Here is a 13825-nt window from a genome sequence, read left to right on the forward strand (position 1 = left end):
ATTGGAAAATATATCTGGAAAAAGTAGAAGCAGATGTTTAGGTAGAAAATTCATTTGAAACCATTGTCTAAGATAGTTCTAGAAAATTATACACGGGCATAGAGGATAGCACAATCTAGGGCATACTCTACATAAAAGGCTCCTAAATGATCTACATAATTCTAGTGGTTAAAACATGAAGAGCTTGGAATATGACAGACACAGATTTTTTCGTTCTTTAGTGAGTGAGGATTCAAGGCTGCCATTCAACACCAGATCCAGTGATGATCTGCTAAGAATTTGCTGTTGCATTTGTGATCATTTCTGAAACACTTCTGAAGTTGGGGGAGATTTTAATCTTGCAATGACTGCTGTGAGTAGATTAAATATAGCTCTGGAATAATATCGAGAACATGGGGGAAAAATGGTCAAAAGTCTGGAAATGGATACAAGAAGTTAAGAGGTTATTATATTATGGTGTAAAAATCTGGATGTAGTAGTAATAGATTTGGTAGCCAGGTGGCTCTTGATTTTGTACAAGTTTAATATGTTCATGAAGCATTCAGAAATATAAAACCACTGAATATATAGTTCAATAAAGATGCTTCGAGAAATCTTTTTGTACAGTTTCAAAGCAACGTCTGGTGTGTAGCAGAATATTGTAAAAGCTTGAAATAGTTTACCATACTTTCTGGCCACTAAAGACTGGAAATTTACCTTCTCTACTAATTGCATTGGTCGAGTAAATATTCACTGCTATCTCTATTAACTATTTCATTTTCTTAGTTGCCAAAAATGCTAAATTGTTTCTCTAACATGCTGCTGCATCAAAACATAACCTTTTTGATTAGCTTGTTCCTAGCAGTGTGAGACCCTGCAGTCCTTATATCAAATCAAATCAAATCACTGCTGCTCAAAAAGCCAGGTTTTTAGGAGTCTCCGGAATGCGGAGTGGTCCTGGGTGGTCCTGAGGCTGGTGGGGAGGGAGTTCCATGTCTTGGCTGCCAGGAAGGAGAAAGACCTCCCACCCGCCGTGGAGCGGCGGATGCGAGGGACGGCAGCGAGCGCGAGGCCAGAGGAACGGAGGAGGCGGGTTGGGACGTAGAAGCTGAGGCGTCGGTTGAGGTATTCCGGTCCCTTGTTGTGGAGGGCTTTGTGTGCGTGGGTGAGAAGTCGAAAGGTGATCCTTTTGCTGACTGGGAGCCAATGCAGGTGTCTCAGGTGTGCGGAGATGTGGCTGTTGCGGGGTACGTCAAGGATGAATCGGGCCGAGGCGTTTTGAATGCGTTGCAGGCGATTTTGGAGTTTGGCGGTGGTCCCAGCGTAGAGGGTGTTGCCGTAGTCCAGGCGGCTCGTGACGAGGGCGTGGGTCACGGTTTTTCTAGTGTCGGCGGGGAACCAGCAGAAGATCTTGCGGAGCATGCGGAGGGTGAGGAAGCAGGCAGAGGACACGGCGTTGACTTGCTTGGTCATGGTGAGAAGGGGGTCCAAGATGAAGCCGAGGTTGCGGGCGTGGTCTGTGGGGGTCGGTGTGGTGCCGAGGGCCGTGGGCCACCAGGAGTCGTCCCAGGCGGACGGGGTGTTGCCGAGGATGAGGACTTCCGTTTTGTCAGAGTTCAGCTTTAGGCGGCTGAGCCTCATCCAATCTGCGACGTCCTTCATCCCCTCTTGTAGGTTGGTCTTGGCGCTGGCGGGGTCCTTGGTGAGGGAGAGTATAAGTTGGGTGTCGTCGGCGTAGGAGGTGATGATGATGTCATGCTTGCGTACGATGTTGGCGAGGGGGCTCATGTAGACATTGAAGAGTGTCGGGCTGAGCGATGAGCCTTGAGGTACACCGCAGATGATCTCGGTGGGGTCTGAGCGAAACGGTGGGAGGTAAACTCTTTGGGAACGGTTTGAGAGGAAGGAGGCGATCCAGTCCAGGGCCTGGCCTTGGATCCCGGTGGAGCGGAAGCGGGTGATTAGGGTGCGGTGACAGACGGTGTCGAAGGCAGCCGAGAGGTCGAGGAGGATGAGAGCGACTGTTTCACCGTTGTCCATCAGGGTTCTGATGTCGTCTGTGACTGAGATGAGGGCGGTTTCCGTGCTGTGGTTGGTTCGGAATCCGGTTTGTGAAGGGTCGAGCAGGTTGTTGTTTTCCAGGAAGGTGGTCAGCTGTTTGTTGACGGTCTTCTCTATTACCTTGGCTGGGAAAGGCAGGAGAGAGATGGGGCGGAAGTTTTTCAGGTCGCTCGGGTCAGCCGTAGGTTTCTTTAGGAGGGCTTGACTTCGGCGTGTTTCCAGCATTCGGGGAAGGTAGCAGAAGAAAAAGAAGAGTTGATGACGGCCTGGAGGTGCGGGGCGATGATGTCGTTGGCTTTATTAAAGATGAAGTGAGGGCAGGGGTCCGAAGGGGCGCCGGAGTGGATAGAGTTCATGATGGATTTGGTTTCTTCAGTGTTGATGTGGGTCCAGTTGTTGAGGGTGAAGGCCGGGGGTGCGGGTTCGGTGATGTTTGGTTGGGTCTGGTGTCCGAAGCTGTTGTGGAGGTCGCTGATCTTGCGATGGAAGAAGGTGGCGAGGGATTCGCACAAATCCTGTGAGAGCGTGACGGCGTTGGCGTTGGCGTTGGGGTTGGAGAACTCCTTGACGATGCTGAAAAGTTCTCTGCTGTTGTGGCTGTTTTTGTCCAGTCTGTCGGTGAAAAAGTTCCTTTTGCAGCGCGGATCAGGTGGTGGTGTTCGCGGGTAGCGTTCTTGAGGGCGGTCATGTTGTCAGCGGTGTGGTCCTTGCGCCAGGCCTTCTCGAGGGTGCGACAAGTTTTCTTTGATTCTTTGAGGGTGTTAGAGAACCAGAGAGGTTTTTTGGTGTTGGTCTGTCGATGCGTGCGTTTGAGGGGAGCAAGGTTGTCTGCGCAGTTGGAGATCCAGTTTGTGAGGCTGAGGGCTGCGTCATTGGGGTCGGTGGTGAGGGTGGGTTGGTTGGCGGCGAGTGCAGAGAAGAGTTGCTCTTCGGGGATCTTGTTCCACTGTCGACGGGGGATGGGTTGAGTGCGGAGGTGGCGGGTCTCGCGTCGGAATGTGAAGTGGACACAGCTGTGGTCGGTCCAGTGTAGAGCGGAGGTGTGGCTGAAGAAGATGTGTTTGCTGGCGGAGAAGATAGGGTCGAGCGTGTGTCCGGCGATGTGGGTGGCGGTGTTCACCAGTTGCTTGAGGCCGAGGTTGGCGAGGTTGTCGAGCAGGGCGGTGGTGTTGGGGTCGTTGTTCTGTTCCAGATGGAAGTTAAGGTCGCCTAGGAGGATGTAGTCCGGCGAGGCGAGGGCGTGCGGGGAGATGAAGTCGGCGATGGTGTCGCTGAAAGGGGCGCGCGGTCCGGGGGACGGTAGACGAGGGATCCTCTGAGGGTGGTCCTGGGGTCGGTGCGAATTTGAAAATGCAGATGTTCAGCGGCGAGAGGGGTGTCTTCGGTGGAGGTGGTGACGCTGATGGAGTCTTTGAAGACGATGGCGATACCTCCTCCTACTTGGTTGGTGCGGTCTTTTCTGGAGATCTTGTAGCCTTCGGGGATGGCAGTGGCGATGTCTGGAGCTGATGAGGCGTTCATCCAGGTTTCCGTGATGAAGGTGACGTCCGGAGCTGTGGAGTCCAGGAGGTCCCAGAGTTCAACGGCGTGCTTGTGGACAGAGCGAGCGTTGACCAGGATGCACTTGAGGTGGTTGATGGCGCGTGGGCTGGTGGTCGTGGTAGTTGCGTGGTGGAAGATGCGTTTGCAGGAGTTACAGGCGAAGGGTCCATGGGTGCGCTTGGGGTGGGCTTGGAAGCAGGTGTTGGAGCGCCCGGGGTTGAGGGCGTGGTGGGGTCGTAGCGGGTCAGCGGGGTAGGGGAGGGCTGGGGACCAGGGGTCGTGGCGCTGGGCGTGGGCCAGGCGCGGACGGGTGCAGACGGGCTTGCCTCTGGCGCGCCAGCGGCGCGCCCGCTGCGCAGTCGCGCAGCGGCCGCCATAAGAGGGCGGAGGGGGGGAGGGGTCAGCTGGGGGCGAATGGGAGCTGGGGGGCGGGGGCGTGCAGGAGGTCGCGGCGGGAAAGCGCGAGGGAGGGGGGACAGGTAGAGTGAGAAGAGCTGGGGAGGGGGGTTTAAGGGTGGAGGGGGGGTGAGTGTTAGAGTTTTAGGAGAATAGGGAGATAGATAGGAGTAGGGTTGAAAAGATAGGGGAGGGGGGGTGGTAGAGGTGGGTGAGAGGTAGAGTGAGAGGATAGGGAAATAGGTAACAGAGGGGGTGTTGGGACGGGGGAGAGATAGGGAAATAGATAGATGGAGAGATAGGTGGAGAGATAGAAAAATAGGTAGAGAGGGGGTGAGTGAGGGAGTTAGGTGGAGAGATAGGTAGAGGAGTGAGGGAGGCAGGTAGCGAAAGGGTAGATGTGGGTGATAGTGAGAGATAGGTGGAGAGATAGAGGGGGGTGAGGCAGGAGCAGGAGGGCAGAGACAGGGGCGGGAAGAGACAGGAGTCGGAGAGGACCGAAGAACAGAAGAAGCGAAGAACACAGAAGACCGGAGGAACACAGAAGAACAGAGGAGAAGAACACAGAAGAACCGAAGAACACAACACATCAGTTGACCTTGTTAATGTTTTTACCTATAACACCGATCAGTCAATGGAGTAATAACCAGACGTGGAGAATTTCCCAAGTATTCGTAACCATATTTGACGACTGTAGTTATCATTCGCACCATGACATCATCATCTTCCCAGTAGTATCGCAGTTGAGAGATCCATTGAAAGTCGTTCAAACTGGACACGTTGTCCTGAGATAATTTTGCTACCACATCACGTGCTATGAGGACACAAAGTCAAGACTTTACGTTCAACATAATTCTGAAACGTTACCTAAAGGGAAAAGCCCCAAATGCATGGTCAAATATTATTTAGTTCATAATTCATAACATTAGGGGGATATCAAGAAATTATTTTGAAATACATATAATGTAAAGATTTGGATGGCAAGCCATTTTCATAAGTCAACTAAATACAATATCCCTCTATCCTCAAAGGGTCTCTTTCCACAAACCCGTGAAGTCACCGGTATAGTAAGATATTCTCCCATTTAAATATGAATAGTTACCTCACTTGCTATATAATACTCTACATAATGCCCCTTCTGTAAGCAAAACAATGTGTAAGATTTTACCATGTACATCAATGACAGTAAGAGCTCCAAGTGTAGCGCGGGCCCCACTGGAAAGCTTTCCTCTGACAAGCTCTACAATTTCGCCAATTTGCAGATTGCTTTTCTCCAGAAAGGCCTTTAGTTGAAACAAAAAAATCATTAGAATACCTGACATTTAAAATGTCGTCTGGCAACATAAATATTGTGATAACAACATGTTTTTTGATACTGCAGCTGGAGTATTTAGAGGGCATTGGTTGGAGACAATACATCATTGTACTATATTGGCAAAGTAGAGAACAAAAAAAGTGATGGCTGGAAATGCTTAAATCTATCTCGTCCATTCCTGCTTAGTCTGGATAAATACATTGTGCATCATCCCATTTGTGCATAGAAGTGGGCCCTATGCACAATATGTCAGAGAGACTCAAGTTACACATCACTAACAAAGTTAATATAGATGAAATGTGCCAGAATTTGATGATGTTCCTATTAATGGGGATATGGCTTAGAACAGTGATTCTTAACCTTTTCACATCTTAGATTCCCACTCAATCATTACTGGAACCTGGGGACCTCTATTGAATAATTATTGGAATCTGGGCACCCCCAATGAGTAATGTTTGGAAGGCAGGAACCCCAGTAAGCATTTTCGACAATTTGAACCTCAAAACAATACACAAAAAATACCTAAATAAGCATTCATTAAATAAATCAAAAGCGATCAAATATTTTAATTCACAAATATAAAAAAAAACAATTTTCATTTTAATGAGAAGGTCGGAGTTTAAATTGAGGCCACTCATTGTCCATACTACATTCTGTTTGATGCACTTGCACTGCTCTCACAGAACAATCTGAAGAGACTAATTTATTTTTAGCGTCCAATTTTGAAATCCTTCATATTTACAGAACGTTTTACCTTCACATTTTGCTTCTTTAATTATATGCACTTTATTATATGTTAATATATTTTATTTTTCTAAGCAGATGCGAACACCCTGATGCAAACACCCCGAGAAGTCTTTACGGCCCCCCAGAGGTCCCCAGACCACAGTTTACGAATCACTGGCTTGGAAGTTCTGGCTTTAGTATCAATTTTCGTTTGGAGGGTGCCATGAATGAGTTGCAAAGAAAAGCTAAAAACAGTAGAGAGAATAATGTCCAGAGTAATTACCACTGGTAAACATTGATTTAAACATTTCCACTCGTCACATTAATTTCTAGAGAGTCCGTTTAAGTGGCAGAGGCTTGCCCAGGTATGGGTCTTGGACTCTTAAGGTGCACCTCACTAGCATGTGATAATAGGGGCTCCACAGCAATGAAGCACTGTAGAAAGTAACAGAAAGCACTAGCAGTGGCTGGCATTATGGTAAATTTAGATGGGAGGAACAGTCAAGGCAAAGGGCCACAGAAGCAAGCAGTAGGAACTGGGAACTGGGATCTGGGGGTGTGGGGTGATTGTCAAGACTTGCATCAGTAAGAGAAGGTACATTTGCTTGACCTATCCAGAGTTATGCATGTCTGGAATGATTTTGATGATGTGTTGGCTGAAATCCATGGTCTTGAACTCTTTTCTGTAGCAGAGGATGGCAAAGTTCTATCGGCATGGGATTCCACACTCTTAGGTTTGTTTTATGTCAGTTAATGGCAAAACAACCCGGGGAACGTTTGTACTTCCATTCAGGTGGGGCATGACCTGGTGATTTGTTGGAACTATCCCTCTTGCAGCATGACAAGAATAATTTGAGGAAGGTTGGTCCATGTTTGTAATTTCACATACAAGCTATAAGAAATAATATAAAGTGCTGTACGGAGCAATTACTAGTCAATAAAACTGATTGAAGCATTTATATGCATCTTTCTTTATTGTAATATTAGTATACCAAGTAAGGAGACTTATGGAAAACTGTGTCTAGTTTTTGTGATGACACAAAACATTTTACATCAACAAATTTAAGAAAAACAGAGAAAGGCCAACGTGGATACATTTCAGTGAGCTTCTAGCATGTGAGATCAGATGTGAAAGAACATGCTCAGCCTTCTTAAACTTGAGAATGTAAATATGGCAGCACTCTTTAAATGGCTGAAAATGAGCTCCCGTAAAATAAAAAAAATCCTCATGTGAACACAGGTCTCCCTGTAGCCTGGAGACCTGGGTAAAGAGCAACTACAAGTATTGGAAAAATCACTATGTGTGGCTTTGACCACCAGCCGTTTGGCTTTGTCAATGCTTCTTTTGTTTTGGCATTTTTTCCAAAAAATTATTGTTGGAGAAGCCACTGGGCCCTAATCTAATCTAAACATTGGCCAAAGGCAAAAAATATTTTGTTAGTGTTGAAAAACACATATTGCCACAGTAGTGCCTGACAATTAAGGGAACTACTTTATGTGTGTATGTGCTCCTTGTGAAAGAGCAGCATGCTGTCACTTACAGTGAAGTTAGCCAATGCCTGAAGTGGCCTGATTCATTGCCCTTGCTCTATACTGTAGTGGTTGGAAAAATGTGAATGACACAATAACGAACCAATGAGTGAAAAGGTCTGGCTGAAAGTAATTATAAATAAGTAAATTACATATCTAATTTTAGCAAAATCGACAAGTCTTGGCTAACGTCAGGCCTAAAAAATGGCTGATAAACTTTGCAAAGATCTAGCAGCCATATTCATCAGTAATGGAGACTAATGTCACCGGCCTGATATTATTACAGGTGCCCACTGATGACATAAGGGTCACATGAGACTGCTAAGGAAGAGCAGAACATTAGCTCTTTTTCTCGCCCAGAGCTAAAGCAGAGTTGTTGCGTTAACTACACAGCTAGAACACAATATAAATAAAGATTAAAACCTACATGCTAGACTGCCTTTTATTGTGAACTACATCATATCAACTATTACTTGCTAGAAACAAGTGTGAACGGAAATCAGCAGATCCTGGACAAGTTCTGAAAATATGAATACAAATAAAAAAGAGGGCCTTACCGGCAAAGTGTTGCTAGTTATTGCTTCAGATACTTCCTTGGTCCAGTAGATGGAGGAAACGCAAATGACCACTTGCCCTGGCCACTGCAGCACCCACTTCTTTCGAGGAACCTGTTGGAAAATGTCCATTAGTTGTACAGTTTAAAGTGGAAATACCTTGTTTGATTCTTAACAGTAAACAAATAATGTCTGTGATTGAAGAATGAGGATGATGATTGTACACAAAGAGATGTGCAGCCATAGAACTGTGTATGTAATATGAGGCCGTAACCAATCGGCGGGAGCACCGCCGACAGGCCGGCGGTGCCCCGCAGGGCATTCTGACCGCGGCGGTTCGGCCGCGGTCAGAAGAGGCAAACCGGCGGTCTCCCGCCAGTTTACCGCTGCCCTTAGAATCCCCCATGGCGGCGCAGCTTGCTGACACCCCCTACCGCCATCCTGTTCCTGGCGGTTCGCCCGCGGTCTGCTAAGCAGACACTGAAATACGCGACGGGTGCAACTGCACCCGTCGCACCCCTGCAACTACGCCGGCTCAATTCTGAGCCGGCGTCCTCGTTGCAGGGGGCATTTCCTCTTTTGGAGAGCGCCCGCCGGCCCAGAGGAAATGTCTGAATGGCCGCCGCGGTCTTTTGACCGCGGTGCGGTCATTCAGCGGCGGTACCCTGGCGGACGGCCTCCGCCGTCCGCCAGGGTCAGAATGAGGCCCAATATGTACTGGCAATGTCAACATATAAATCGTCCCCCAAGTGTCTTACACAGAAATTCTCAGAACCCAACTCCACATGTTCCACCCCTATAGCTTAGCTACGAGACCACGGGCCAGATGTAGTAAAAATCTGAATTGCGATTCGCAAATTGCGATTTGCAATTCAGAATGTAGGATGGTGTCCCTGACACCATCTGCGACTTGCAAGGGGGTCGCAAAGGCCCACCTCATTAAAATTAATGAGGTGGGTCGCAATTTGCGACCCCCTTGCGAGAGGCAGCACTCACCGGGATGGTGGCCTGCCGGAGACAGCAGACCACCATGTCTGGGACTGCTTTTAAATAAAGCAGTCTTTTTTTTGTAATGCAGCCCGTTTTCCTTAAAGGAAAATGAGATGCATTACAAAACTAAAAAATGAAACGCTTTTGTTTAAATTTTTCAGAGCAGGCAGTGGTCCACAGGACCACTGCCTGCTCTGAAAAATTGTTTTTCATGCCATTCACAAAGGGGAAGGGGTCCCGTGGGGACCCCTTCCCACTTGCGCATGGGTTACCACCAGTGTGACACTGGTGGTAACTGTGATTGTTTTGGGACCGCGTTCGCAGTCACAAAACAATACAGCATCGTGCTGCGACTCGCAATTAGGAAGGGGAACACCCCTTCCTAATTGCGACTCGCAGTCCCGTTTTGCGAGTCGGTAACCAGGATACCGACTCGCAAAATGGGGCTTGGGCATCGCGATGTGCTTTTTGCACATCGCAAACAGCGAAATTCGCTGTTTGCGACGTGCAAAAAGTTTTGAACATCTGGCCCCACGTCTTCTCCCACCGCTTTGTCCTGAATAAATTGTTCCTAAATACTTTTCAAAATGATAGAGGCACACAGACTCAAAGTGTGCTATGTGAAATGTCAACATTAAATCAACAAACATATCTGTACAGTCTTGTGCACATTTTTGCACAGGCAGAGATATAAAAGGGTTTTTGCCCTATTTGATGCCTGCAGTTAATTCTGGCTTCTTAGCCAGCAGCACTTTCTTTACTGGTACATCTTGTTTTGTTTTAATCATTACAAGAGCTTAATATTGCCACAGTGCAAATGTTGGAACGGCTGCATCTCTCACATATAAGATGGGGTCCACATGGTACCTGTGTATGTATGCATGTTCCTGTACATTGCCTGTACACAAAGGTGCCCAAATAGGTGGTGTTTGTATGCATAGGGACCTAGATGAGTGCTATCTGTTGCTTGGATGACTATATGTGTGCTTGTGTGCATGGGTGCCTGCAAGTGTTGTGCCTGAATGTATGAATGCTTATATGTATGTCTTATGCATGGGTCTCTGCATAAGTGTTATTTGTTGGTGTGAGAATTGGTGTCAGTATATGTGCTGTCTGCATCCAGAGAAGCCTGTATGTGCTGTCTGGTGCAGCATGCCTGTTTGAATGTTGTCTGTGTGCCAGCTGCTTGTGTTTGTTGGAAGCCTGAAACAGTTTTTGTATCTGCATATGTGCGTGTGTCTCTGTATGTTTTGTGCTTTTGTGTGTATGAATTATTCAAAACATGTAGTGGAAAATCCAGTTTGCACCTAAACTGGATTACGGGGTCACCTGAAATAAGAGCCATTGTGTTTACCATAGCGTCTATTGGCTAATTAATTAATATTATTTAATTACTATTCTAAAGATACCCATTTAAGTCAACAGGTTTTTTAAAGTCTTGGATAATTTCAACTATTTAGTGGCATGCAAAGAAAAACACTCTAAGGACGTAAGGGTAAAATCCAAATCTTGGAATTCGGAATTTATTGCAAAAATTGCTCCCATTCCGATTTTTTGGTGCCTACTGCACCAAAATCTGCATATCAATGTAAAGATCATACTCTTTTCCCCTACTAAGTTCCAGCAGCTTTGGCACACAGAATTACTGTGTGTGATAAAAGCCACACAACTCAAAAACTCCGTCCCATTCATAGTCAAGGCCTGCAAGTTCCTTAGTCCTACGATGAATATGAGTTTTCACAATTGATAGTGACGTATAATGTCACCATGTTAAAAAAATATATACAATTTCATGTTGATATCACAACATAGCACAATACCCAGCAATTCGGACATGCCCTGGAAGGAAGTGATGAGGAGTGTTTTCTTGTAAGCAGTGGTACCAAGTGTTTGAAACAGCAAAGGATACCCTAGTTATAGGGCGCGGTGTCCATCTCTAGCTCTCTAGGCAAAGTAAGAAACAGTGGATGTGTATCTTTACCTGTACATAACCTTCAATGCCTTCATGAATGACGTGCTTTAAGCTTGAAAGCATATTTTCTTCCACTTCAAGCAGCCATTTCTCAACCATCCCCTTAAAAGGAGAACAAATGAAAGCATATCATACAAAAAATAATTATTAGGGAGTATTTATGATCTTTCAGCATTCATGTGAAAGTGGAGATAAGAACAGTAAACTAGATATTCTGAATAAATTAGTACATCTGTACAAGCTGAAACACAGAACACTCCAAAGCTTTGTAGATGTATTTTATCTTTATTTCTGTCATGAAAAACAATCCATAAAAAGAATCATCACTAATGAAAAACCTAATTTGACACATCCAAACACAGTTCTTTAAAATAATTAAAACAAATAGTGCTTCAAAATAGTCATTACAATACATAGGATGAAGCCATTCTCATAAAATCAGACTAGAGGCATTATTTCCTTCGCCTGTGGATCTAAGCAAGGCATTATTATTTCCAAAGTATATTGCGCTTGAAACCCTGAGGGGATTCTTTAATTTAAATGATCTTTGGTTGAAAACTATGATCTTATAAAATAAGGAAATCCCACTTTGGAGCAAGGTCAAAGCAGTCCCGTTTTATAATGACATGATGAGGTTTCTGGGCGAAGATCACCCTATTTACTAGTTAGTGTTCATTTGAGAAGGGAAGTATAGAAAAGCAGCCCCCAGGGCCACCAGTCCTCCCTTGTTATATGGTCATTACTAATGTGACTACTTCACAGAGAATTGGGAAAAGGAAAACAAAGTGAAGATATAGTGAAAGAAATATGAAGGCAGACAAAGAGAGAAGTGTCTACACTTTGAGAGGGTCCTCCTTAAATCTTCTTAAGTAGTAGATGTTTCTATTGAGCAATAAAGGCAGGACTCATTAATGACTTTGTGCTTTGATAAGAAGACAGGCAATCATGGAGTTTTTGATGGTTTCATCAAAGTTCTCATAATAGTCACTTCTGGCAGCATTGCTGCCATCCCCCCACATCTGAGTAATTGCACCCAAGGGCAATATTCCATTTTTTGATAAACAGATTTTATGTTTTGCATATAAGTCAGCAGTACACACTGGCAGCACTCCCAAGAAGATTATACAGCATTTAGGGCCAGATGTAGGTAGGCTTTTGCACCTCGCAAACGGCGAAAAACGCCGTTTGCGAGGTGCAAAAGCCCTCAAGCGATGCAGAAACACATTTTGCGAGTCGGAACCGACTCGCAAAATGTGTTTCCGACTTGCAAATAGGAAGGGGTGTTCCCTTCCTATTTGCGACTCGCACCGCGATTTAAGTTGATTTGTGACCGCGAAAGCGGTCGCAAATCAACTCGCAGTTACCATCCACTTGAAGTGGATGGTAACTCATTCGCAAAGGGGAAGGGGTCCCCACGGGACCCCTTCCCCTTTGTGAATGCTCACAAAATTATTTTTTCAGAGCAGGCAGTGGTCCTATGGACCACTGCCTACTCTGAAAAAAACCGAAACAAAAGGTTTCGGTATTTTTTTCTATTTGCAGCTCGTTTTCCTTTAAGGAAAACGGGCTGCAAAGAGAAAAAAAAAACTGCTTTATTTAAAAGCAGTCACGGAGATGGTGGTCTGCTGTCTCCAGCAGGCCACCATCCCCTTGAGTGCCTAGACTCGCTATGGGGTCGCAAACTGCGACCCACCTCATAAATATTTATGAGGTGGGTCTTTGCGACCCCATAGCGAGTTGCAGAAGGTGTCTGAGACACCTTTCTGCATTCCAAATTGCGACTTGCAATTTGCGAGTCGCAGGGACTCGCAAATTGCAAATCGCAATTTGGAATCTTTCTACATCTGGCCCTTGGTCAGTAGAACACAACTTAGGCTATTGAATATTATAATGCAAAAAGACCGGGTCACTGTGGCTAATTCGCACCTAGAGAGGATACTAAGCCATCTGTACAAGCCATTTCCCCCACACTCAATCCATGTTTACAGGGACAGCCCCAGGCCTCATAAACTCGTCTCTCCTGCTGCGCACACCAGTCCACCCTTCAGCGTCATTATGAAAGGGTGGGAAAAGCTGGAGCCTTCCAGCCTGCTGCAATGCCGCAATTGGCAACCACCAGACCTGTCCCCAGGAACGCTTGGTCTACTCTTGTACCCCCAGAGCCCTCCAGAACACCCAGTAGAATCTTCAAGGCGGAGAGAGGAACTTCCCACCCCAACACCTCAGTAAGTTCATTCACTACTGTGGACCAGGACCTTTGAATCAGAGGATATAGCCAAACCATGTAATAGAAATCAGGTAATGCATCACCACAGTGGGGACAGGTGGGTTTGAGAAGAAAGCTCGCTCGATGAAGACTGGTCAGAGAGAGGTAGGCACCGTACAGGTAATACGTTTGGATCAGGTGTAGTTTCGAAGACATAGTGATCGTCCTGGGTGCCATCAAGGCAACTCTCCAGTCATCATCCTCAAGGGGACCTAAGCGGTTCTCCCATTGGGTTCTAATGTGGTCTAGAGTGCCAGGTGCATTAAGGATCTACATTCTGTAGATGTTGGATACTCTCTCTTTGCCCAGAACCCCCATTAGGGGTTTGGATTCCAACTGGCTGAACTCTGGGAGAGGATCAGTCCAGGAAATATGTGATTGAAGAGCGTGCCTCAATTGAAGGTACTTGTATAATTGTGTGTTGGCAAGTGTATAAGCGTTTTGGAGCTCTTAAAAGGAACACATGCGTGTCCCTGCCCAAACATCATCTAGTT

The 13825-nt window shown here is 46.2% G+C and overlaps 1 protein-coding gene across 1 annotated transcript in view; it reads right to left on the reverse strand.

Moving 5' to 3' along the window:
- DNAH3 (dynein axonemal heavy chain 3) overlaps positions 1 to 13825 on the reverse strand; it is a 536699-nt gene that overhangs the window by 262899 nt on the left and 259975 nt on the right. The window contains exons 25-28 of the mRNA XM_069210285.1: positions 11075 to 11167; positions 8107 to 8217; positions 5147 to 5261; positions 4594 to 4792 (exon numbers count right to left, since the gene is read on the reverse strand). Coding sequence (XP_069066386.1) covers positions 4594 to 4792; positions 5147 to 5261; positions 8107 to 8217; positions 11075 to 11167 — 518 coding nt within the window. The remainder of the gene's footprint in view (positions 1 to 4593; positions 4793 to 5146; positions 5262 to 8106; positions 8218 to 11074; positions 11168 to 13825) is intronic.

Source organism: Pleurodeles waltl, chromosome 10, assembly GCF_031143425.1.
Source record: "Pleurodeles waltl isolate 20211129_DDA chromosome 10, aPleWal1.hap1.20221129, whole genome shotgun sequence".
NCBI classification, from domain to species: domain Eukaryota; kingdom Metazoa; phylum Chordata; class Amphibia; order Caudata; family Salamandridae; genus Pleurodeles; species Pleurodeles waltl.